Source organism: Podarcis cretensis (genome assembly GCF_951804945.1).
Source record: "Podarcis cretensis genome assembly, chromosome: 9".
Taxonomy (NCBI): domain Eukaryota; kingdom Metazoa; phylum Chordata; class Lepidosauria; order Squamata; family Lacertidae; genus Podarcis; species Podarcis cretensis.
In genome coordinates, this window is record NC_137178.1 from 36,879,091 (window position 1) to 36,899,048 (window position 19,958).

The 19,958-nt window shown below is 42.9% G+C and overlaps 1 protein-coding gene and 1 long non-coding RNA gene across 4 annotated transcripts in view; one reads left to right on the forward strand and one right to left on the reverse strand.

The window, feature by feature from the left end:
* Positions 1-12,433, reverse strand: part of LOC307223521 — a 33,447-nt gene extending 21,014 nt beyond the window's left edge. Inside the window, exon 1 of the long non-coding RNA XR_013842121.1 lies at positions 11,717-12,433. This is a non-coding gene — a long non-coding RNA (uncharacterized lncRNA). The remainder of the gene's footprint in view (positions 1-11,716) is intronic.
* On the forward strand, positions 3,232-19,243 carry SCOC (short coiled-coil protein). Of its 3 annotated transcripts, none has more exons than XM_079989523.1 (4): positions 3,232-3,433; positions 15,089-15,163; positions 15,253-15,336; positions 16,203-19,243. In XM_079989523.1, exons 1-4 carry the CDS (start codon positions 3,370-3,372, stop codon positions 16,343-16,345), a joined length of 366 nt encoding a protein of 121 aa, XP_079845649.1. In that variant the 5' UTR covers positions 3,232-3,369; the 3' UTR covers positions 16,346-19,243. The 3 variants fall into 3 exon arrangements, with proteins under 3 accessions (XP_079845649.1, XP_079845650.1, XP_079845651.1); XM_079989524.1 differs by having other exon boundaries at positions 3,233-3,433; positions 15,092-15,163; XM_079989525.1 differs by lacking the exon at positions 3,232-3,433 and adding an exon at positions 12,721-12,843 and having other exon boundaries at positions 15,092-15,163.
* Positions 19,244-19,958: the final 715 nt, after the last annotated feature.

Below are 19,958 nucleotides of genomic sequence, written 5' to 3' on the forward strand. Positions count from 1 at the left end.
CACCTTAAATTAGTAATGTTAATTGATTTATATGGTTCTTCTCGGAGTATAATCTACAGAACAATCCTAACTATAGGAAGCCAATGTAATATATTCTGTCATAAATTACCCCTGTTCTAAACTCTGCTCAAGAGCTTCTGGGAGGGGACGCTGCTGGCTGCTCTGGCAGGTGTGCATGGGCTTGAGTTTTGAGGATTGGTCTCTAGGTCACATGACTGAGATGAACAGGGTTTGGAAAAGTCTCTCTTTACCCTGTGCTACCCCCACCCCTCACACAGAATGCCCCCTTTCTAGGATTTCTTCTCCATACCTGCCAGGTGCCCCAGAAAAAAAAAATGGAATATCCCCATTTTTATGCACAATATCACAGTGACCAGTTTTGTTGCAGCGATCTCTCACGTTGCTTTCTTGCCCCGAAAAATGTGTTTTTCTGGAGTGAGAGCGAGGTGCAGGTCACATGACTCACCCAAGAGCATGTCCTGAAAGACACGTGTCCTGGTTTTGGGTCTGAAAATGTTGAAAGGTTGACGCAGGGTGAGGGTCAACCTTACCCCAGGATATCTGAGGCTCAGACAGCAAAGATCAAGATCTGTTGAATCCAAATTCTCTCATCCTGGTGAGATCTTGGGCTTGGTTAGTGCTGTTAGTTGGATACAACCCATTATATGTACAAGTGTATATTTGCATTTATTTTATAGTATCCATTGCCACATTGCTGATAAAGCGAGGAAGGCTAAAAGGCCCTGTGTTCACTCGGCAAAATTTAATCTAGTTTATAAGGAGCCAATACATTTCATTCATGTCAATTACCTACCAGAGAGAAGCCAGATGGCACAAATAATAGAAAACTATTGATAGTGGCAAGGAATATTAATTAAACATTTTAGATAAGATCTATAGAGTTCAAACAGTGCATATCCTGTAGTTCTACAGGCATATAGTTTAACCAAAGACAAATATATTGATATGTCAACAGGATTATTTAGACGCTTTAGCCCAATGGTTATTAAGGTTTTGTGCTTGTGTTGGCCCTGCAGAATGAAGCACACAACATTACATGCAGACTGTGCTCTATTTTATGAGGCTGAATACTTATTTTAAAAGGTATCGACAACTGTTAATTAAATCTTACATGATTTTTTTACTTAGGGTTAGGAGTTCAGAACAAAATTAAATGCATTGTACGTGAGCCAAAGGGCAACTTTGGAACTTTTCTGGCATACCTGCCCATTGCAAATACATACACACCTTGAAAAATTGATGCTAATGCTCAGGGGAATGCCCAAGCACAATTTGATGATCACGAGAGGATGCAGCTGGAGGGTAATTGGTAGGGGTGTGCACTGGATTCAGATTTATCCCAATATGAAAAATGTCCTGGCTATCCAGGAACTGTGATGGAACTTGAAATGACTTCCCAGCTACCTACCACTGCTTGCAGGTAAGCCCATAGCAAGTAAGGTGGGAGGGCAGGGAACTAATGTGGGGAGGGGGCATGAGATGGTACTTTGCTAAGGTAGTCCTGACTCCTAAGGTGGAAAACCAGGAACCCAACATGCCTATTGCACATGATACAATATGAATACTATATGAAAACAGAGAATTATCTCTGGTAAGTGAAATGTGTAGGTCAGACTTGAGCCATCACAGATCAAGCACTACACGAATCACAGGCCCTCTCTCTTGCAAACTTATCTATACACCTGTCAGGGGCTCAGGAGCAGAAGCACAGGGAAGAGGGGAGATGGAGAGCGAAGGGGAAGAATCTGAGGGCAGCGTAGGGGAAGATGACAGTGGCCCGAGAGATTCCATGAGCCTCTCCAGCGAATCGGAAGATTCACAGAAGGGGGCTCCGATGGCCAGGGCAAGGGGGGTCCCGGGAGGGACGCACCAGAAGCTAGGGGCCAGCAGCGACTCCCAAAACAGCAGCTGGAGATCGGGACCAGTTTCCCCACCAGAGCGTAGCGGGGGGGGGGAAGAGTCCCATGAGTCAGGGCTGACCACGCCCCTATCACTGAGTGAGGGAACGGAGGGGAAGTCAGATCCAGCTAGCCCCCCCGAAGGGGGAAGCAGTGACAGGAGCAGTGTAACGGTCAGGAGGAAGGTGGCCGGGTGGGCGCGCGCGCCAAGTTCAAATGTACAGGTGCGCGGGACAGCAGGGAGCTCGGATTGGGAGCCAGGTCCTAAAGCATGCCGGAGGCAGGGGGAAGAATCCGGGGACTCTTCAGCATCAGAAGAGTCCAGAAAGGGCAACACCCCGGCGGGCAGACGGACCCAGAGGAGGAAAGAACAACGGAAGAGGTGGAGTAAGGCTAGAGTCTTAAACTGGTGTCTAGGGGGAGGAGACTCAGACGGAACTTCGGCGGTCTAGGGTTTAAGACGTAGAGCTGCGCGCTACGGCTTTGGAATGGAAACTGAACTTCAATAAAGACTTTTGTATATAACCACGACCTGGCGTTGGTCCTCTGTGAGCTGGGACCTTGGGCAGCTCTGACAACACCTAAGATGTTCTCAGTTAGATTTATTTCCAAGTTAATGTGCATAGGATCACACTAAATTTGTTGTGTCACTAAATAAAATTATACACCTTTCTAAGTGTGTTTTATAGGGACGCGGGTGGCGCTGTGAGTAAAACCTCAGCACCTAGGACTTGCTGATCGCCAGGTCGGCGGTTCGAATCCCCGCAGCGGGGTGCGCTCCCGTCGCTCGGTCCCAGCACCTGCCAGCCTAGCAGTTCGAAAGCACCCCCGGGTGCAAGTAGATTAATAGGGACCGCTTACTAACGGGAAGGTAAACGGCGTTTCCGTGTGCTGCGCTGGCTCGCCAGATGCAGCTTGTCACGCTGGCCACGTGACCCGGAAGTGTCTTCGGACAGCGCTGAGACGGGCGCACAACCCTAGAGTCGGACACGACTGGCCCCTACAGGCAGGGGTACCCATACCTTTACCTTAAGTGTGTTTTGGACGGGGCTTTTAATTTTCAGATTCTGAATGGCACATCTGCCTGAGCTGAAGAGCAAGTGGCCCATGTCTATCTGGTTCTTCCATTATTCCCTCATAGAGAAAATAAAAGTATAAAACTGAAACAATGGTGATTACTCAGCACCTATTGGCGTAAGGCGTTGTAACTTGTAACTATTTAACTTTTGTACCATAGCCGTTTCCGGGAGGCAGCTCAGGGTTGCAGCGATCCTTCCGTGCACAAGCGTGCTGTTGTTAGTAAGAACAAGAAGTGTTTCGTTTTTAGTGCAAGGATCAAGTAGCCTCTGGTGGGTGGGTGGAATCATTAAAGATTTAACAAGAGGAAAATAGGATATGCTGCTTTCTCTTTAACGCACTCCTGAAATTTTAAAAAACTCACTGAAACAAAATGGAAGGTTCTCTGGAAGAGGAGGATGACAGCTTTACTAATATTTCCTTGGCTGATGACTCAGGTAAGGGAACATAGGTGGCTTGTTATAAACATGTATGACCTAAGGGCTAAAAATATATTTAGCCTTACAGATATCCATTCTGTTACATGAATGTGTGTTCACACATAACAATGCACATCTCTTGTTAATCATTAGTCTCTGGACTAGCATTTTTATAAAGCATTTGGAGTAAACTTTGATGATGGCGTAGGATTGTCACAGGCATTTATTTATTTATTTATTATGGCACTGAGATATGCCATACTTTTGCCTATGAAGTTCTCAGAGTGCTTTGCAACTGAGCTTCAAAATAGGCATACGATGTGGTGTGTTTTAAAGGGAGAGTGTTCTTAAAAGAATGATAATACTGTTTTAGAAAACTCAGTTGCTATTGTTGAATTAAAAAATCTGCCCTCTGTTGCCCCTGACAAATTAGTCTATGTTTTGGCTCAAAGTGGATTTTGAATCCCTTGTGCCTCTCTTAATTCTTCCCCGCCCTTGTGGCGTTCTCCTTCAATTACTGCTGTCCCATACTTCCTAAATCCGGATATTCCCTAGCTCTCCTATGGATTTTCAAAGTACAGGGACTCTCCAGGTTTAGGGAGAAGGAAATATGGGACAACAGTAGTTGGAGGAGAATGCTGCATGGATGAGGAAGAATTAAAAGAGGCATAAGGGGTTCAAAATCCACATTAAGACATGGTAGGGGCAGGCCCAAATGCTTCCAGTGGTATACCATTCCAGACTATTCTTCTTGCTTGTGGATGTGCAGTAGAGCATCACTGTTCTCAATGGTCACCTGATAGTTTTGAATATAAAAAGCAGACTATAGAAATGTCAGGCACTTTGAATTTAGAGATAAAGGTAAAGGGACCTCTGACCATTAGGTCCAGTCGCGGACGACTCGGGTTGTGGCGATCATCTCACTTTATTGGCCAAGGGAGCCGGCGTACAGCTTCTAGGTCATGTGGCCAGCATGACTAAGCCGCTTCTGGCGAACCAGAGCAGCGCACGGAAATGCCGTTTACCTTCCCGCCAAAGCGGTACCTATTTATCTACTTGCACTTTGACATGCTTTTGAACTGCTAGGTTGGCAGGAGTAGGGACTGAGCAACAGGAGCTCACCCCGCTGTGGGATTCAAACCGCCGACCTTCTGATCGGCAAGTCCTAGGCTCTGTGATTTAACCCACAGCGCCACCTACATCCCGAATTTAGAGATACTATAGCCTAAATACCAATGATTCATAGGAAGTTCCTCAGCAAGGCAATTAGACACTTTTGCACCCCCCAAAAGAGCAAAATGTATGCATAATTCCACAGTGGCAGATTTGGGCTTTCAAACTTCAGTGGTGCCCTGTGTGACACCAAAATTCAGTGCCCCCCAGCCTCTCACCTTCACTTCTACATCATTGAGGCACCTCTTCGCTCAGTGCCCAGTGTGACCATTGTACTCCCACAGATCTGCCTCTGCATTCTGACTCCTCTTGAGCCTGAACTATGGTTAAATAAATGACTATCTCTCAGGATGCACATGGTGGAAAGTTGCCCAATGCAGAAAATGTATCTGCAATAAAAGCTCTAAAAGTGCCCCCCAGAAGTGATAGGTTATACTATTTACCTGCTATATGACGGGCAACATCACACAGAGCTTCTGTCGATGCAACTGTGGCATATTGTAGATATTCATGCAAAAGTGCCAGAAAGTCTTTACCAGTCCTGATTATGCCTCTCATTTCTATTGAAAGCAATGACACCTGGCTTTAGAAAATTTTAATTAGAACCTGGAATACATTAACTATGGCTAATTATCACTGTGCTATGAAAATGTGCTGTTCTCATAGGCAGAAGATAATATCAGGTTATGATACCATTAATACCTGGCTAGAGTGTAGTCCTTAACCACCGACTGTAGCTGCTGGAGAGGGAAGGATATAGTGGATATGTTCACATGCTGGCCACTGCAGAGGCCTCCACTGTGGCTGCAGAAAGTGTGGTGGGTGATATGCTACTATGATAGTGTTTCTGCTAGAGTAGTGTCCCAAACTGGAACATTATAGGGATGAGGTGGGGTGCAGCAGAGCCAAGCTGAGCACAGGATTAGGCACAGGAAGCTGCCTTATACTGACTCAAATACTGGACCATCTAACTCAGTACTGTCTACACCTGGAGTGGGTAACTGGATCTGCCTGGTGGGACAAATCTCTCCCCCCCACCTGCTAGGGTCAACATTGACAGGTGGGTGAGACCACTCATCTGTCAAACACCTGACACCATAATGCTGTAAGGTGTTTGATACCTGTCTGTGTTCAAAGGAGGTAGCTGTAACTGCCAATCAACTGATTGTCGGTTATAGAAACCTCCTTTGAAGACAAGTTTTCATCTGATCAGTGCTAGAAGTGTGCCCACAAGTAAACTCCCTGTAACCAACAGTCAGCAGATTATCCGTTACATGGAACTCAGAAGCCTCTGCAGAGGGGGAAATTCTCCTAAAAATGGAGCATTTCCCCCTTTTCAGAGAAAGCTGTTGAATACAGAGTGGTTTCTCGAGAGAGAAAATGCTCTTTTAAAAAATGGAGCACTGCTTTATTCCCAGAAAAAAGATGATTGTATTCAATGCACTGGAGGAAACACTTTGAATAAATTCATCTTCTTCTATAAAGAAAACAATTATCAGTTTTTTAAAGGTGTATTTTTTCATTCTCCTGAGAAAGTGGATTGGATTTAAATCACTGCAGCAAGTGCTTTGAATCCAAGCTGTTTCCTCCAGCCATGTCAGCTGCTAAGGGGCCTCCTGATCTCCTTTGGCACTAAGAAGTTGCCTTCCACCCTGGCCAGTAGAAGCTGGCAGGGCTTTCATACCCTTCAACATTTCTCTGATGAAAATATGGACGTACAATTCCATAATGATAATTTTACTATTGATACCTCACACATCTTACTGTGTTGCCCCAGCCACTCTGGGCAGCTTCTAACATATATAAAAACATTAAACATAAAAACCTTACCTATAAAGGATTGCCTTCAGATGGCTTAGGGGTCAGATAACTGCATACCCTCCAACATTTCTCAAATGAAAATAGGGACATCCTAAGGAAAAGTAGGAGATTCCGGGATCAAATCAGAAACTGGGATGCCTTCTCTAAATCAGGGGCATCCCTGGAAAATAGGGACACATGAAGGGTCTGGGCTTTGAATGTGGCAGTTCTGCCCTCCCTTGTCCCACTGCTCCCAGCCAAAGATAAAAATTGTTCTGCCAAAAACAATCTTATACAGTACCTGGGAATAAGCCCCACTCAATTCAGTGAGACTTACTTCTTTCATATATAGAATTGTATTATCAAAGAAATATAAGAAACGAATTAAGAGGAAAATAAATGAACTAGCACTGTTTCATATTTACACTGGTGCCTTGCTCTTTAAAAAAATATCTTTGTAAGATTGTAATATGAAAATCCATATAGCTCAAGTGAAAGAGCTAACTGTATAATGTCTTAATGAACACGTAAATGAGCAGTACATTACTAATGGCAACTTTTAAGTCATTCCAGAAGCAGAGTGAGTTCTCTTAATTTTCTTTAAGCAACACTGACAGGGCATTAATCTCCTGATGAGCTGCTTTATAAAATATTACATTCAGTGTACTGCTCATACAATTATAACTATATTATATTGATTTTCTCTATGAAAAGAATGATAGAGTAGGATTACCATATTTTCAACTGGCCTTGTATCTGTGCCTTTAATAGCAACCTAATGCAGCAATGAAGTACATGAAGCCTTTAAAGGGCATGGGAAAAAGTAGTGGTGAAGTCTACACCTTTACTTCTTTCTTTCCATGGGCCAACTCTGGTATTCCAGCAGCCAGTGACCTCCCAGATCCCCCTTTCCTACCTATTTATGCTTATGTTTTTTCAGTCATTCCATCATCTTATGACAATGGCAACAGACTTATCCACAGACTGGGTGGCATTTCACATTTTACCCCATTTATTTTAACCCTTCCCATTGTTTAGAGACAACAGGAGACTCAGAGCCCATTGATGCCACCATCTTGGTTTCTCCACAGTGTACTTGAAATGATTGTGCTCTGTCATGATTAGCTACTACCTCAATGGTGTGCATATTCCTAGTGCTGCAGCATGGCTGGCCGCTGAACTAGTTAAAATTTCATCTTCTGATGTGGTCAGGGTGGTGCTGGGAGACTTGGAGGCACATGCAGTTGCTTGGACTCTCCACTGACTCTGCTTCTGGTGTTTTTGCTTATCCTGTACCTTTCGTTGGTATAGCCTCCCTCTGCTCTGGGGAGAGAGAGCTCTGAGTGAGCATAGAATTTTGATTAAACTCTGCATCTGCCCTCCCCAGTTTTGTTGATTCTCCTTTTGCACTGGCCATTTACCACTAGCAAAGCAGTTACAGCAGTGCAATGGTAACACAGAATGTTGGCATAAACCTAATATGCTGATCTCATGTTCTTTTCTACTGGATTTAGTAGAGAAGCTGTTTCTACCTAAGGTAGCAACTTAGACGACTGTCAGCATGCTTCTGTCCTTTAGAACAAGGGTAGAGAGTCTCAGGCCTGGGGGTCAAATGCAGCTCTTCCTTTCCCCCATCATGTGACTCTTGGGGCTCTCTCCAGCCACAATCCTTGCCAGCCCTGCTTTACACCCTCCATGAATGTTTTTGCCTGGCTGGAATGCTTCCTTCAGCTCTAATAATGTCTCTTGGTTGCCTGGGTGCAGGACACCAAGGAGTGTATGAGTGTATACACAAAATAGCCTACTGTACAAAGGTAAAATTTACATTTGTTGCCACCCACTTATGCCTCTTTCACCAACCCACTACTGACATGCGGTCCAGCAATATTCAGTGCAACTATTGTCTTTTCCTTGAGTCCTTAATGAAATGAACTGGAAGCAGGGGGAACTGGCGTGCTCTGACAATATCACAGAAGTAGCTCAATGGCCAGAAGCCTAAAATGACCTCTTGGTTGCTAAGTTGGTTTAGCAACCAGTGAAGCAAGCCGTCTCACAGGGGGAGAAACAGATTTCCTTCATTCTAGCAACATTTCACTAGCCAATGGGAGAGTGTCACAGACAAGTTCCAAAGTCACAGCTACAGAACTGGATGCCTGTTTGCAGGGATTTGAAAGGATTATGTAGGTTTTAAAAGGGCCTTTTCTGAAGGCAAACAGCTTGAAGCAGCTCTAATTATATTATCTGTATGACAGAAAGGGCGAGGATCAACTGTAAATCCTTTCATATATTGAATTACTTACATATTTATAAACTGTTGGAAGTGGCGTAAAACAAAAACCCCAAAGCGAATTTCCATCTACATAGCTTTTCTGCTGCACTACTTATTGTGTAATATTAAGTGGGCCATATATTTTCTACTAGGTAACTGCCTACTAGTTTGACAGGAGTGCTGTGGAGTATTGTGGTGTCCTTAACCAATCTTCCTTATCGAGCTTGAGCCATTTATTGCACTGCACTTTACATCAGGAGTGAGATTGACAGACATACGTAATAACAAATGCTTCTGAAAAGTCATGCTAACTAGGCTCAGCCAAGACGTAGCCTCCCTCCTCGCTTGCACTTTGGAAGGGGATTCTGAAGATGCCTATGGGCAAAAAAGATAGCTTGATGTCATTTTGATATCAGGTAACTGACAGGTGGGTATCACTCTGCCCACCTGCCAAACCTGGATCGTGAGGAGTCATGGGGGTGGGTAATAATCTGGCCTGTAAATCAGCTCTAGCACCCCACCCCTGTTCTAGATAAATGGGAGTAAGGAAATTTCTGATAACTAGAAGTGCATAAACACCCTAACTGAAAGAAAACACAGGTCTTACAGTTAATAGAAGGGTTGAAGAAAGTTACATCACTTACCCTGTACATTAAGTTCTTCAGAGGCAAATAGCCTTCACAAAGAGGCTGATAAAAATGTTCAGCTGTACAAGGTTGCAATCTCAGACATCTTAATCTGGATCTAAGTTCCACTGAAATCAGTGCAAACCTATTTCCAAGCAATGGCTAGGAGTCAAATAACTTCTTTTAAAATTTCACTAGCAAACCACTATGCCATAGTTCCAATGCACCTCATTATCAATGCCATCAGGGCGCTACTGGTCCAGCAGAATGACCAGGAGGCTCTCCAAATGCAGCACGGCTGGCTGACCACATTTTTAAGTAAGTGAATCAATACACATGGCCAGCTAAAGAGAGAGACATCATAAGAGTCCAGAGTCTAAAGTAATCTCGCTGCACGACTGACACTTCAGTTTCAAAAGCGGTTTGCGGTGTAGCAGTGGAGAAAACTGTTTTAGGCCCACCTAAACCCACAGAAATAATTTGGCATGATATGTGTTAATTTGGGACAGGGGTGTAAGTTGTCATACCACTGTGGGATTTATAGAACTGGGGCTACAAATACATTTCTACATACTGGAAACAACTGAAATTATTTACCAGAAAAAAAGCATTTGCAAGTCCCCTCTCTAGACAGCAGAGGGCTCCCTAACTCTGCCCTTTTTATTAGTTCCTCGGTATATTTTCAACACTTCTCTTTTCATTCCGTCTGAAATTTTGTTCCTCAATGAAACATGCCTATGGGAAAACAATATACCTGTACTCTTTTAAAAAATAAATATATTGGTATATTCATATTGTTTTTATCCTGATAAGCACCAGTACAACCACCAGTATTTCTTGACATGCATTTTGCAAGTGTTTCTGGTATAAGAATTTATACATTTGCTAAGTTGTGAGTTTGCAGAGAGGAGTGTTGAAAAGTAGCTAGTTTGCTGAAAAAACAGGGCTTGAAAACCTGTGACCATGCATATGTTTTTGGACTTGAACTCCCATCAGCCCCAGCCAGCAAAGCCAATAGTCAGGGATGATGCATGTTCTGATGACTGGTCCAACAACACCTTGAGGAACACAGGCTCCACACCTCTAAGATAAGCCCCATGCCTTACACCACCACACCTTACAACAGCCGTTTTCGTACATTACAGTGTAGAAGGTTCTATAGATATACTGAGGTTGAGCACTGTGTAGGGAAGAGAGTGTATTTCATCACTTACACAATAGTAAGAAAATTCAGCTCCCACAGCACAGGGTGACCTACATCTGTGTCACTTTCACCATTCAATCTCTCTTATTCCCTCTGAACCCTTAACTTACCACTGACCCAGAAACTGTGGGGTGCAGGCATAGTACAAACACAGATGAATGTAACAAAGACATTTACATTTATATGCCACATTACATGATTTAAGTGCACACACTTATCTGGTTACTTTAAAATCATATTGCTAGGTTTAAACAAGTACATACTATGTTAACTTGTTCCTGACACTTTAAATATCAAAAGCTTATATTCAACTATTAATGTTAAACTAAGACACCTTCAAAGAAGCAGTTAATTACTCTATTAAAACCCTTTAGCCAAATAGCTTTTTTCTCCTCTCCACCCATTAAGCCTCACTAGCACTGTAACTGAGAGCTCAGCATCTTTTTCCAACCCTTTACTAATCTATTGAAGCACAGGATTGTCCAGCTGTACTGCCCTAGAAATCTTCCCTCTGGTACTCCATGGTGGTATAATGGAGTGGGGAACCTCAGGGTTGAGGGCAAATGGGAGGGGGTGTGTGTAGAAACTAGCCTACTGGAAAAAAGGTAAAATTTTACCTCTGGCCCTAGCCACCACTGGCATGTGGCCCTTGGAAGGTGGCCCAGAGGGGGGCCCTTGGTCAGAAAAAGATACCCATCTCTTGTATTGCAACATTATGGAAGACCACTGTGATTTAAATAAGGGTTTAGGCGGTGCCTAACAATTGCTTATCCCATGCCAAATTCATGCCTAGGTATGGGCCTCAATCCTCCAAGGACTTAATTCCATCTCTTGTAGGCAGCATTGCTATGTAGAAGTTATGCCAAGAGAGTGTACAGTCTGAGACTGTCATAGGAACCCACTTATTTCTGGATAGTGGCTGCATGCCAACCACTGAAGTCCATCTGGTCCTAGTCCATTCAGGTGACCACATGATTATTGGGGTACCCTCCTGGCCTTGCAAGAACATCCTCAAGGTCATGTGAATGTAAACCAAGGAACAGGCTAATTACTTGAGCATCAATTTACTTGAACAACATAGTAAGGCAGTAGATCAAGGAAAGACAGAACCTGTTTCTGGAAAGAGAATCCCATCACAGCGCTTGAGCCAGTCTAAGTGTTGCATCTCGGCTGTCAGGAGTCTAACCTTGCTGCCACATAGAGGCAACTGAAAAGGGCCTTAGGATTACCTGTTTTGTTTTGTTTATTCTTCTTATCCTACGAATAAAATCTGCATAAGGAACAAACTTCGCATTTGTTCTCTAGTCTCCTCTAGCTAGTTTCTTGCAATGCTTCCTTCAAAAGTGCCACAGCATTCAGTTTGACCCAACTGTCTGTAGGGTTGCAGCCCTTGGTCATGATGTTGACCAACCTTGCCATGTTGTTGTGACAATTAAAGGTGAGGCAAAGCACTCTGGGAGAAGAGTGGGAAATAAATGTGATTACAGCCTCGGACTAGGACCCAGACTAGGTTTCAAATCTTCCCTCAGCCACGAAGCTCCTCGGGTAACCTTAGGTCAGTCCCTCACTATCTCTTTCACCTAACCAGGTGAAAGATACCATGAAAAGGAGGGGAAAACAACGTCCGCCACTTTGACCTCACTACAGGAAATGTGGGAGATAAATGCAGTTACAAAATAGGAACAAGCATTTTTCGCCTCAGAGCATGGCAGTGGGAGGTTCCTTCGTTTCCTTTGTCGGCACCCCTGACACACGTCGTTCCGCCTCAAAAAGTGTTTCTTCAGGTTGCGGAAAGATGTCTTGTAACTGGAGCGGGAGGTGCTTATGACGCAGCCCTGGGAAAGCAGCGCCGTTTGGGCGTGTTTTTTTGCAGCCGGTGCCGCTCTGCTCTCTTATGAATTAAAGCCTTCATTCAGGCCCACGACTTGAGGGAAAGCTGGGCGGAGGGTGGAGAGAGAGAGAGAGGGAGAAAAGGGACTAGCGATGGGAGGCGTCTGCCCCTGTCATCCCTATTTACTACTCCGCCCTGCGGAAGCAGGCCGGCGAAGGCGAAGAGACTCCGCCCCCACAGCCGATGGAAGCGTCTGCCGATGTCTCCCTCCGCTTATTGGCTGCCTCGCGAAGGGCCGTCCGCTTTCGTTGGCTGTGATTCGATGGTTGGCTGGGCCGTCTCTCTCCCCTTAAGCCCGCCGTCTCCCTCCTGCCTCCTCCCCCCCACCACCCCGCCGGTTGTTTTCATGGAGCAAAGCGCGTGCGCTGCCGGCCGGGCGAAGGAGAAGCTGCGCAGTCGCAGTTGGCCGCTGTTGAACTAGGCGAGGGTTGGGGTCCGAGGGCAACCTGGCCAGGTGGGGGAGAGGTGAGTAGGCGCGCGCTTCCTTTGCCTGGGGACCTGAGCGGGAGGCGGGGCTCCCTGCTTGCGGGTTGGGAGGGCGAGGCGACCGGTGTGTGGAAGGGATGTGCTGGCAAGGGGAGGGTTTCCTCCTCCCAGGCTCCGTTTTGAGGATGCAGCATCTAATCTGTTTTTGGGGGGGATTGCTGGGTGGTGCTTTTTCTTCTTCTTCTTCTGGGGAGCGCGCAAGAGAAAGCTCTGGAGCGCTGGGCTCTCCGCCTTTCCGGTAGCAGCGACGTTGCCTCCTACCGAGGCGTTGTGGGTGGAATGAAAATGAACAAGCCTCTCTCAAATGCCAGCCTTGCTTATGAGGGACCCAACATCCCCTGACGTTAATAATCGCCATCCATTTCTTGTTTAAGGTTGGCTCTCGCTCCTTTCACCTGCCTGGCTATAGGGAATGCACCGCTGTAGAGCAGAAATATACAGCATTAAAACTATGAGTTTCTTCGAAGATGTGCATGTGAAATGTTATGGTACTATAGGACGCTGTGAGGTGCGCTTATAGACAACATACAGAGTGAGTCTTTTAAAAGAGGCCCTGTGGAACATGTGTACTCTGTATCCACCGGGCCTCTTTTAAAGGACTCACCCTGTACAAAATTACATTGCGCCCAATAGTGTGGGACCCCAGACCACCACCCAAAGTTAACATGCAACAATAGAAGCTAAATCGATATGCATAACTTAAAAGATTATTAATAAAACAAATTGCATACTGCCTTTCATTTCAGGGAAACACCAAGATGGCTTTCAGAACAGTTAGACATCAACAACATATAACAATAAGAGCCACATGTTTTATGGATTGTTGTTGTTGTTTAGTCGTGTCCGACTCTTCGTGACCCCATGGACCAGAGCATGCCAGGCACTTCTGTCTTCCACTCATGTTTGTAGCTTCGAGAACACTGTCCAACCATCTCGTCCTCTGTCGTCCCCTTCTCCTTGTGCCCTCAATCTTTCCCAACAACAGGGTCTTTTCCAGGGAGTCTTCTCTTCTCATGAGGTGGCCAAAGTACTGGAGCCTCAACTTCACGATCTGTCCTTCCAGTGAGCACTCAGGGCTAATTTCCTTAAGAATGGATGTGTTTGATCTTGGGACTCTCAAGAGTCTCCTCCAGCACCATAATTCAAAAGCATCAATTCTTCGGCAATCAGCCTTCTTTATGGTCTAGCTCTCACTTCCATACATCACTACTGGGTAAACCATAGCTTTAACTATATGGACCTTTGTTGGCAAGGTGATGTCTCTGCTTTTTAAGATGCTGTCTAGGTTTGCCATCGCCTTTCTCCCAAGGAGCAGGCATCTTTTAATTTCGTGACTGCTGTCACCATCTGCAGTGATCATGGAGCCCAAGAAAGTAAAATCTCTCACTGCCTCCATTTCTTCCCCTTCTATTTGCCAGGAGGTGATGGGCCCAGTGGCCATGATCTTCGTTTTTTTGATGTTGAGCTTCAGACCATATTTTGTGCTCTCCTCTTTCACCCTCATTAAAAGGTTATTTAATTCCTCCTCCCTTTCTGCCATCAAGGTTGTGTCATCTGCATATCTGAGGTTGTTGATATTTCTTCCGGCAATCTTAATTCCGTCTTGGAATTAAGATTATTTATGGATTATTTCAATGTTTTAATTTTTTTGTAAACATTTAGAAGCTTTATTGCAATCAAACAGTATAAAAATGTAAATAGGCTTGAGTCAATGAAAGTCAGTGAAGCATCCTATCAGTTATAGGAACCAGAGATGCCAAGAGCCAGTATTAATAGTCCGAGAAAACTTGGATGGAGAGGTATTTTTTTAAATTGCTGGCAGAAGTAGCCAACAGTCAGTCAACAGATGCCTACCTGATCAGTTATTAACAAAGATGCTCAAAGCATATATCACATTGCAAAGTGTGTCCCAAGAATGTTGAAATAGGCTGGTGCAGTTGATATTGGTGTGCAAAATGTGGCAGATTTGGCTGCTGCTGGAAAAATAACTGTTTTGTCTTCCTTAGGAATATTGTTTTGCTTCCTTTTTTCTGGAAAAGTTCAATTTTACCACTTTTTTAAAAAAATAAGACAAAAGCAGATTTGTCTATTTTCACAGCAATGTTTTGTTGGTTGCTGTTCACACTGAAGTTTAGATAACAAATGCTACCCTTCTAAAACATTCAACTATAAAACCTGGTTCTGCATTTGTACATACCATTGACAAAATTTTATCTTCTTTAAGCAGAGTACATTTCTGAAGTACAAGATTCACCAGTGGATTGGATCTGTTCAACGATGATGAATGCGGATATGGATGGTATAAAGCATTTTTTCAACTTAATGCTTTCCCTCTTGTGCATTGTAATACTGTACTTGGCTGCACTAAAGAGTATCTCTTTTTTACAGCTGTTGAGGCTGAAAATCAAGTGGAATTGGAAGAAAAAACACGACTTATTAATCAAGTTTTGGAACTCCAGCATACACTTGAAGGTTAGTTTCTTAATTCAGAAGGTTAACCTATCTACATGCAGAATTACTTTAAGGATAGAAACTTATCATCTGCAGTTCTGATTGAGCTAAGAAGATGTTCCTGCAAATTCTGTTAAATCTGGTGGGGCATAGAAGCCAACAAGGGGTTTCACATTGTGACTATGGGTGCAGTCCAGAAAGTGCATTTTGTTCCCTCCCTTGCCATTTATACTATAGTGTGCCTTAGCATTCTATATTTTGTTCAGCATGTACATGAAACTGTTGAGTAAGGTCATCTGGGGTTTTGGAACACAGTATCATCAGTAAGCTGATGTCTCTCAGCTCTATTTCTTGTTTTCATTAAGTTTAGATGAAGCTGTGGAAGTGTGAATGGTCTAGAATATGATAGTAATTCCTGATAAGTTGCCGATGCTGTTGGTTAGTGGGGCCTAGGGATGTTATTCGACCCAACCCCTTTCTAAAGAGGCCTGAATAGCCTCTGAAGACATGAAGCGCTTTTCGTCTACTAACACTGATATTTATCTACTAGCACTGATACGCTGGCTACAGCCTTTCCTGGACGGAGATAGGTTGACCACAGTTATTCACGCTCTAATGATGTTCCATTTAAATAACTGCAATGCATGTGGCACCCTGACTCTGGAATGCTTTTCCTAGGAGGCTTGCTTGGGGCAGGGACTAAATTTGATACTGGGTTACTGCGTGTTTTAAGAACATTTTATTGGAAATCATTGGATAAACTTTCACTATACAGAATGTCTTTATAATGGGCTTTTCTTTTCATGTGACTATTTCTACCGTTTAGTTAAAACTCAGAGTAGAGCAGATGTTGTGATTTGCTTCTAAGATTCACCTTGTCCTTCCAGATCTGTCTGCAAGAGTAGATGCTGTTAAAGAAGAAAACCTGAAACTGAAATCAGAAAATCAAGTTCTTGGACAATATATAGAAAATCTCATGTCTGCCTCTAGTGTTTTTCAGACTACTGACACAAAAAGCAAACGAAAGTAAGGCACTGGTAACCAAACTGTAACATTGTATTGCTGCTGCTTTTGTTTAATTTTAAAATTGCATATGGCTACATGACTTAAGTTAGTTTGTAGCATCATTGAATATTTGAAGATTTATTGGCAGTGCTAGACAATTTTAAATGAACAACTGGGCAGTGCAAGTCTATCGTGTTAGCTTTCAACAATGTGCAGAGATAGTGTAGAGGAAATATTTATTACACAGTTTGAAGGCAAGAGTTTTCAACTCAGCTTTTATGTTAGTCAAAACATGTCATAAACTGCCAAGTACTTTAGATATCTTAATTTTTACAGTGGTACTACTGTTCACTAGCAAAATAATACAGTGTTGTGTAGAGTGATGTGAAAATCCTTATTTGGAATGAGTTATTTGCATGACTTTCCCTGGGCTCCAAAAAAGTTGTAACACTCCTCATCCTTCATCTCCTCAATGGCGTTCTACATTCTTCTAGGTAAGACCACGGAAGCTTAGCTTTTAAATATTACTTTGAAAGCAAGTGAAGGATTTAATATTATTACATACCAGTAATTGCTTGCAAAATTGTGAAGGGTTGAAAAGCCACTGCAATACCTGCATAACTTTTCAGAACTGTTAACATTAAGAAAACCACACCCTGCTTTAAATTATATTGCAAGGAAAGGGAGGTCACATCTTGGCCTTCATTGTTTAGCAATCTCTTAAAAGTGTCCTCCCCTATTTACAAAATAGCGAGTAGCATGGTAATTTAACTGCCAGCTGTAATGGTCATTAGTGGTACAAGCTCAACAGAAGTATCTTTGTGAACAATTAGTAGGTATTTAAGAGTTTTCACTAACCATGGATGCAGTCTATAGTTCTTTTTCTGCATAATCCTCATTAACTGCTGCTAGCCTTTAGCTGACACAGAATGTTCAGCCTTTCAGGATTAGAATACTTGGGGTTTTCAAAGCATGAAGTGTGCCTTTGAAATGTTAAAGAAATACTAGCAGTTGTTGGAGAAGGCACCAAGTTACTCTCAACCTATGACATAGCCATTCATTCTGCATAGGCTCAACAAGGCTTACTTGGATATGCCAACGTAGTGGGATGAGCAAGCAAATTAATCACTATCATGTATGCATAGCAGCAGTCCCATGTCTGTGAATACACATTACATGAAGTGGATAAATTATGACAACTTCATACTTTTGATAAAATGTTGCTGTTGCCAGACATCACATGTTGACAGATTAGGTAGTTCAGCTGGTAGGGGACAGGACTATGTGGAATAAAACAGTTTCTACTTGGGTCAGTTCTAGCTTTGTTTGGAATCTTATTGCTGCTTCCTTACTACTGGTTTAAGGGAAGATTTCATTTCTCACCTAAGCAACAGGTCACTTTTCTCTTTGTGGGGAGGCTGGCATATTGTCCGAGATTATATGTCCAGTAGAAGTCAGAGCTCATCACAGAATAATTCTTACCTTCAGGATTCACTGTTATATAGCACAAGCTAGTAGCGTCTTTGCATTCCAGCTGTCAGTATTATAAACAATGCAACCTAATTTGAGGCATTAGAGTCTAACTAAAACATCCCCATCACTGGACATACTTTAATAGACAAAAGTAAATTAAAGCTTTCTCTGGCATAACAAGGGTTTAGAATCTAGAAAGTGTAAAAACATTCCTAAAACGAGTGTAGTGCAGGATCAAGGCAAGATAAATTTAAACAGATGAGTGTGATGACCACTCTAGGGAAGTGGCTTTCCAACTTGGCATTTACACATTGACTTGTTTGCCAAATAACCTTTGTGCATCTGACATATAAATTGTTTTGGAGAGCATTATGGGACATGTTTCATGGCGCATAACCAATCCTAGCTTGTGCTTGAGTCAAGCACTCCATATAAGCTACCTGTGACACACCTCTGTAGCTGTGCATTGTAGAACTGGTAAACTGTCTTTTAAAGAAACTTGTCCGCATTATGGCTTTTCTCATTGAGGAATTTGTGGCTGTTAGAACATAATTTGGAACACACCGTTCTACAGCCCTACCTAAATTGTGAACTCTTTAGGTGGCATGTGCCTGTTACAACCATTAAGCCTTGAAGAGTGCCAAGGCTGGTGGTTTTAGTATTAGGATGGGTTGTAAACCAACTCAACTAATGCAGATCACCCTAATTTCAGCTCCGAATTTACATCCTCTTTCCCCCAACTCCTTACTGAGTTGGCGGGGGTGGGGGGAGCTGGAATACAGAAGATGGTAAGAAACTGAGGATTATTTCCTTACTCTCAGCAATAAAGGCTTTATCCAAGCCTCTGTTGCAAATAGGTATTCTAGAAAGTGTACATTTTTTTCTTGTCATTGAATAAGCAAAAGAACCTTGGAAAATAAACTCAACAGTTCTTTTCCCTACCCATTTCTTTCAACTCAGTAGTTAAATTTGAAAAGGAGAAGGGATTTGGAGAAGGTATGGAAATGGTGCAAGAGAGGATTGCTCCCATGAAGGACAGGTCAGGAAATCTGTAACTTGGTGTAGTGATTAGAGATATGATTTTTCAGAGCTTTGGATAACTTTTGGGTTGGTGTGGGACAAGGCTTTTTCAGGACTTCCCCACGAGTGGGCTTTAGACATCACAGTTATCTGCATTTCCAGAGGCGATTGAAGATTAGCAGGGACTACTAAGTAGTACACAAGCAAGGAATACACCACCTAGTCTTTTTGTAGGAACTTCTTCCCACACTAGTGTGTGGGAAGGTGCCATCTTGATATGATCGAGTAGAAGATTGTTAATGTAATGCTGAATTTTGGTGTCCTAGATAGTTGTAACTGTAAAGAACCTTACTACTGTGGCCTTTGTTAAACTAACAGTTGTGCTGTATTTCGGAACTTGTATGAAATAAAAGCTTTCAAGTTTCTCTCATTTGGTCTGTTACTAGAATCTTTTTGAAAGTTTTACTAGTTATAGCATGTGCCATAGTTGTAAAGTAGAAGTATGCTAGAAGCATTGTCCTTTCTTTGTACCATTAGTAGTTTGCATTAAGTAGGCAAAAAAATAGGCTCCTATAAGAAATCAGAGCTGCCCTTCTGTCCTCTTTGTGCCTACCTTTGCCACTTTCAGTCTGCTTTGTATTTTAGATACAAGGGACCACTTTAAACTGTTTTAACAGCTTAGTGCTATAATGCATATAGCTAGTCCATATTGTTAGGTTTAATATGGAATGCCTCATTGGGCACCACTTCTTAGGAAATGTAGTATCAATGGAAAATAGGATTTAAAGCAATCCTCTCTGAACTTGCCTGCATTGAGGTGTACATATAGCTTCATTTAAAAAGTAACGTTTGAGGGCTATGCTGAATATAGAATGTTATGGTTACAGTATATATTTACTAGTTTACTTCTAAGGAGAGTCATTTCAGTCATTCCAAAAAATACAGGGATTAATGAGTTTAACTTAAGCAGAACAGATTATATTAAAAGTTTTATTCAGGAGGCAATATACACTTAGCAAATATTTTGTAAACGGGTTATGCCATTCTGGCTTGAAACATGAAACTATAAAAATGTGAAAAATTCTCTTGTACACCATTGTACTTGAATAGAGTTAACATTTTTTGCATTTAAATGTAAAGCATGC

What these genes read in the sequence shown, in the direction of transcription:
- SCOC (XM_079989523.1), top strand. Translation starts at nt 3,370, where the DNA reads ATGGAAGGTTCTCTGGAAGAGGAGGATGACAGCTTTACTAATATTTCC. An exon ending in TTCCTTGGCTGATGACTCAG is followed by an intron (nt 3,434 to 15,088) that starts GTAAGGGAACAT and finishes ATCTTCTTTAAG; the next exon opens with CAGAGTACATTTCTGAAGTA. An exon ending in ACTCCAGCATACACTTGAAG is followed by an intron (nt 15,337 to 16,202) that starts GTTAGTTTCTTA and finishes TTGTCCTTCCAG; the next exon opens with ATCTGTCTGCAAGAGTAGAT.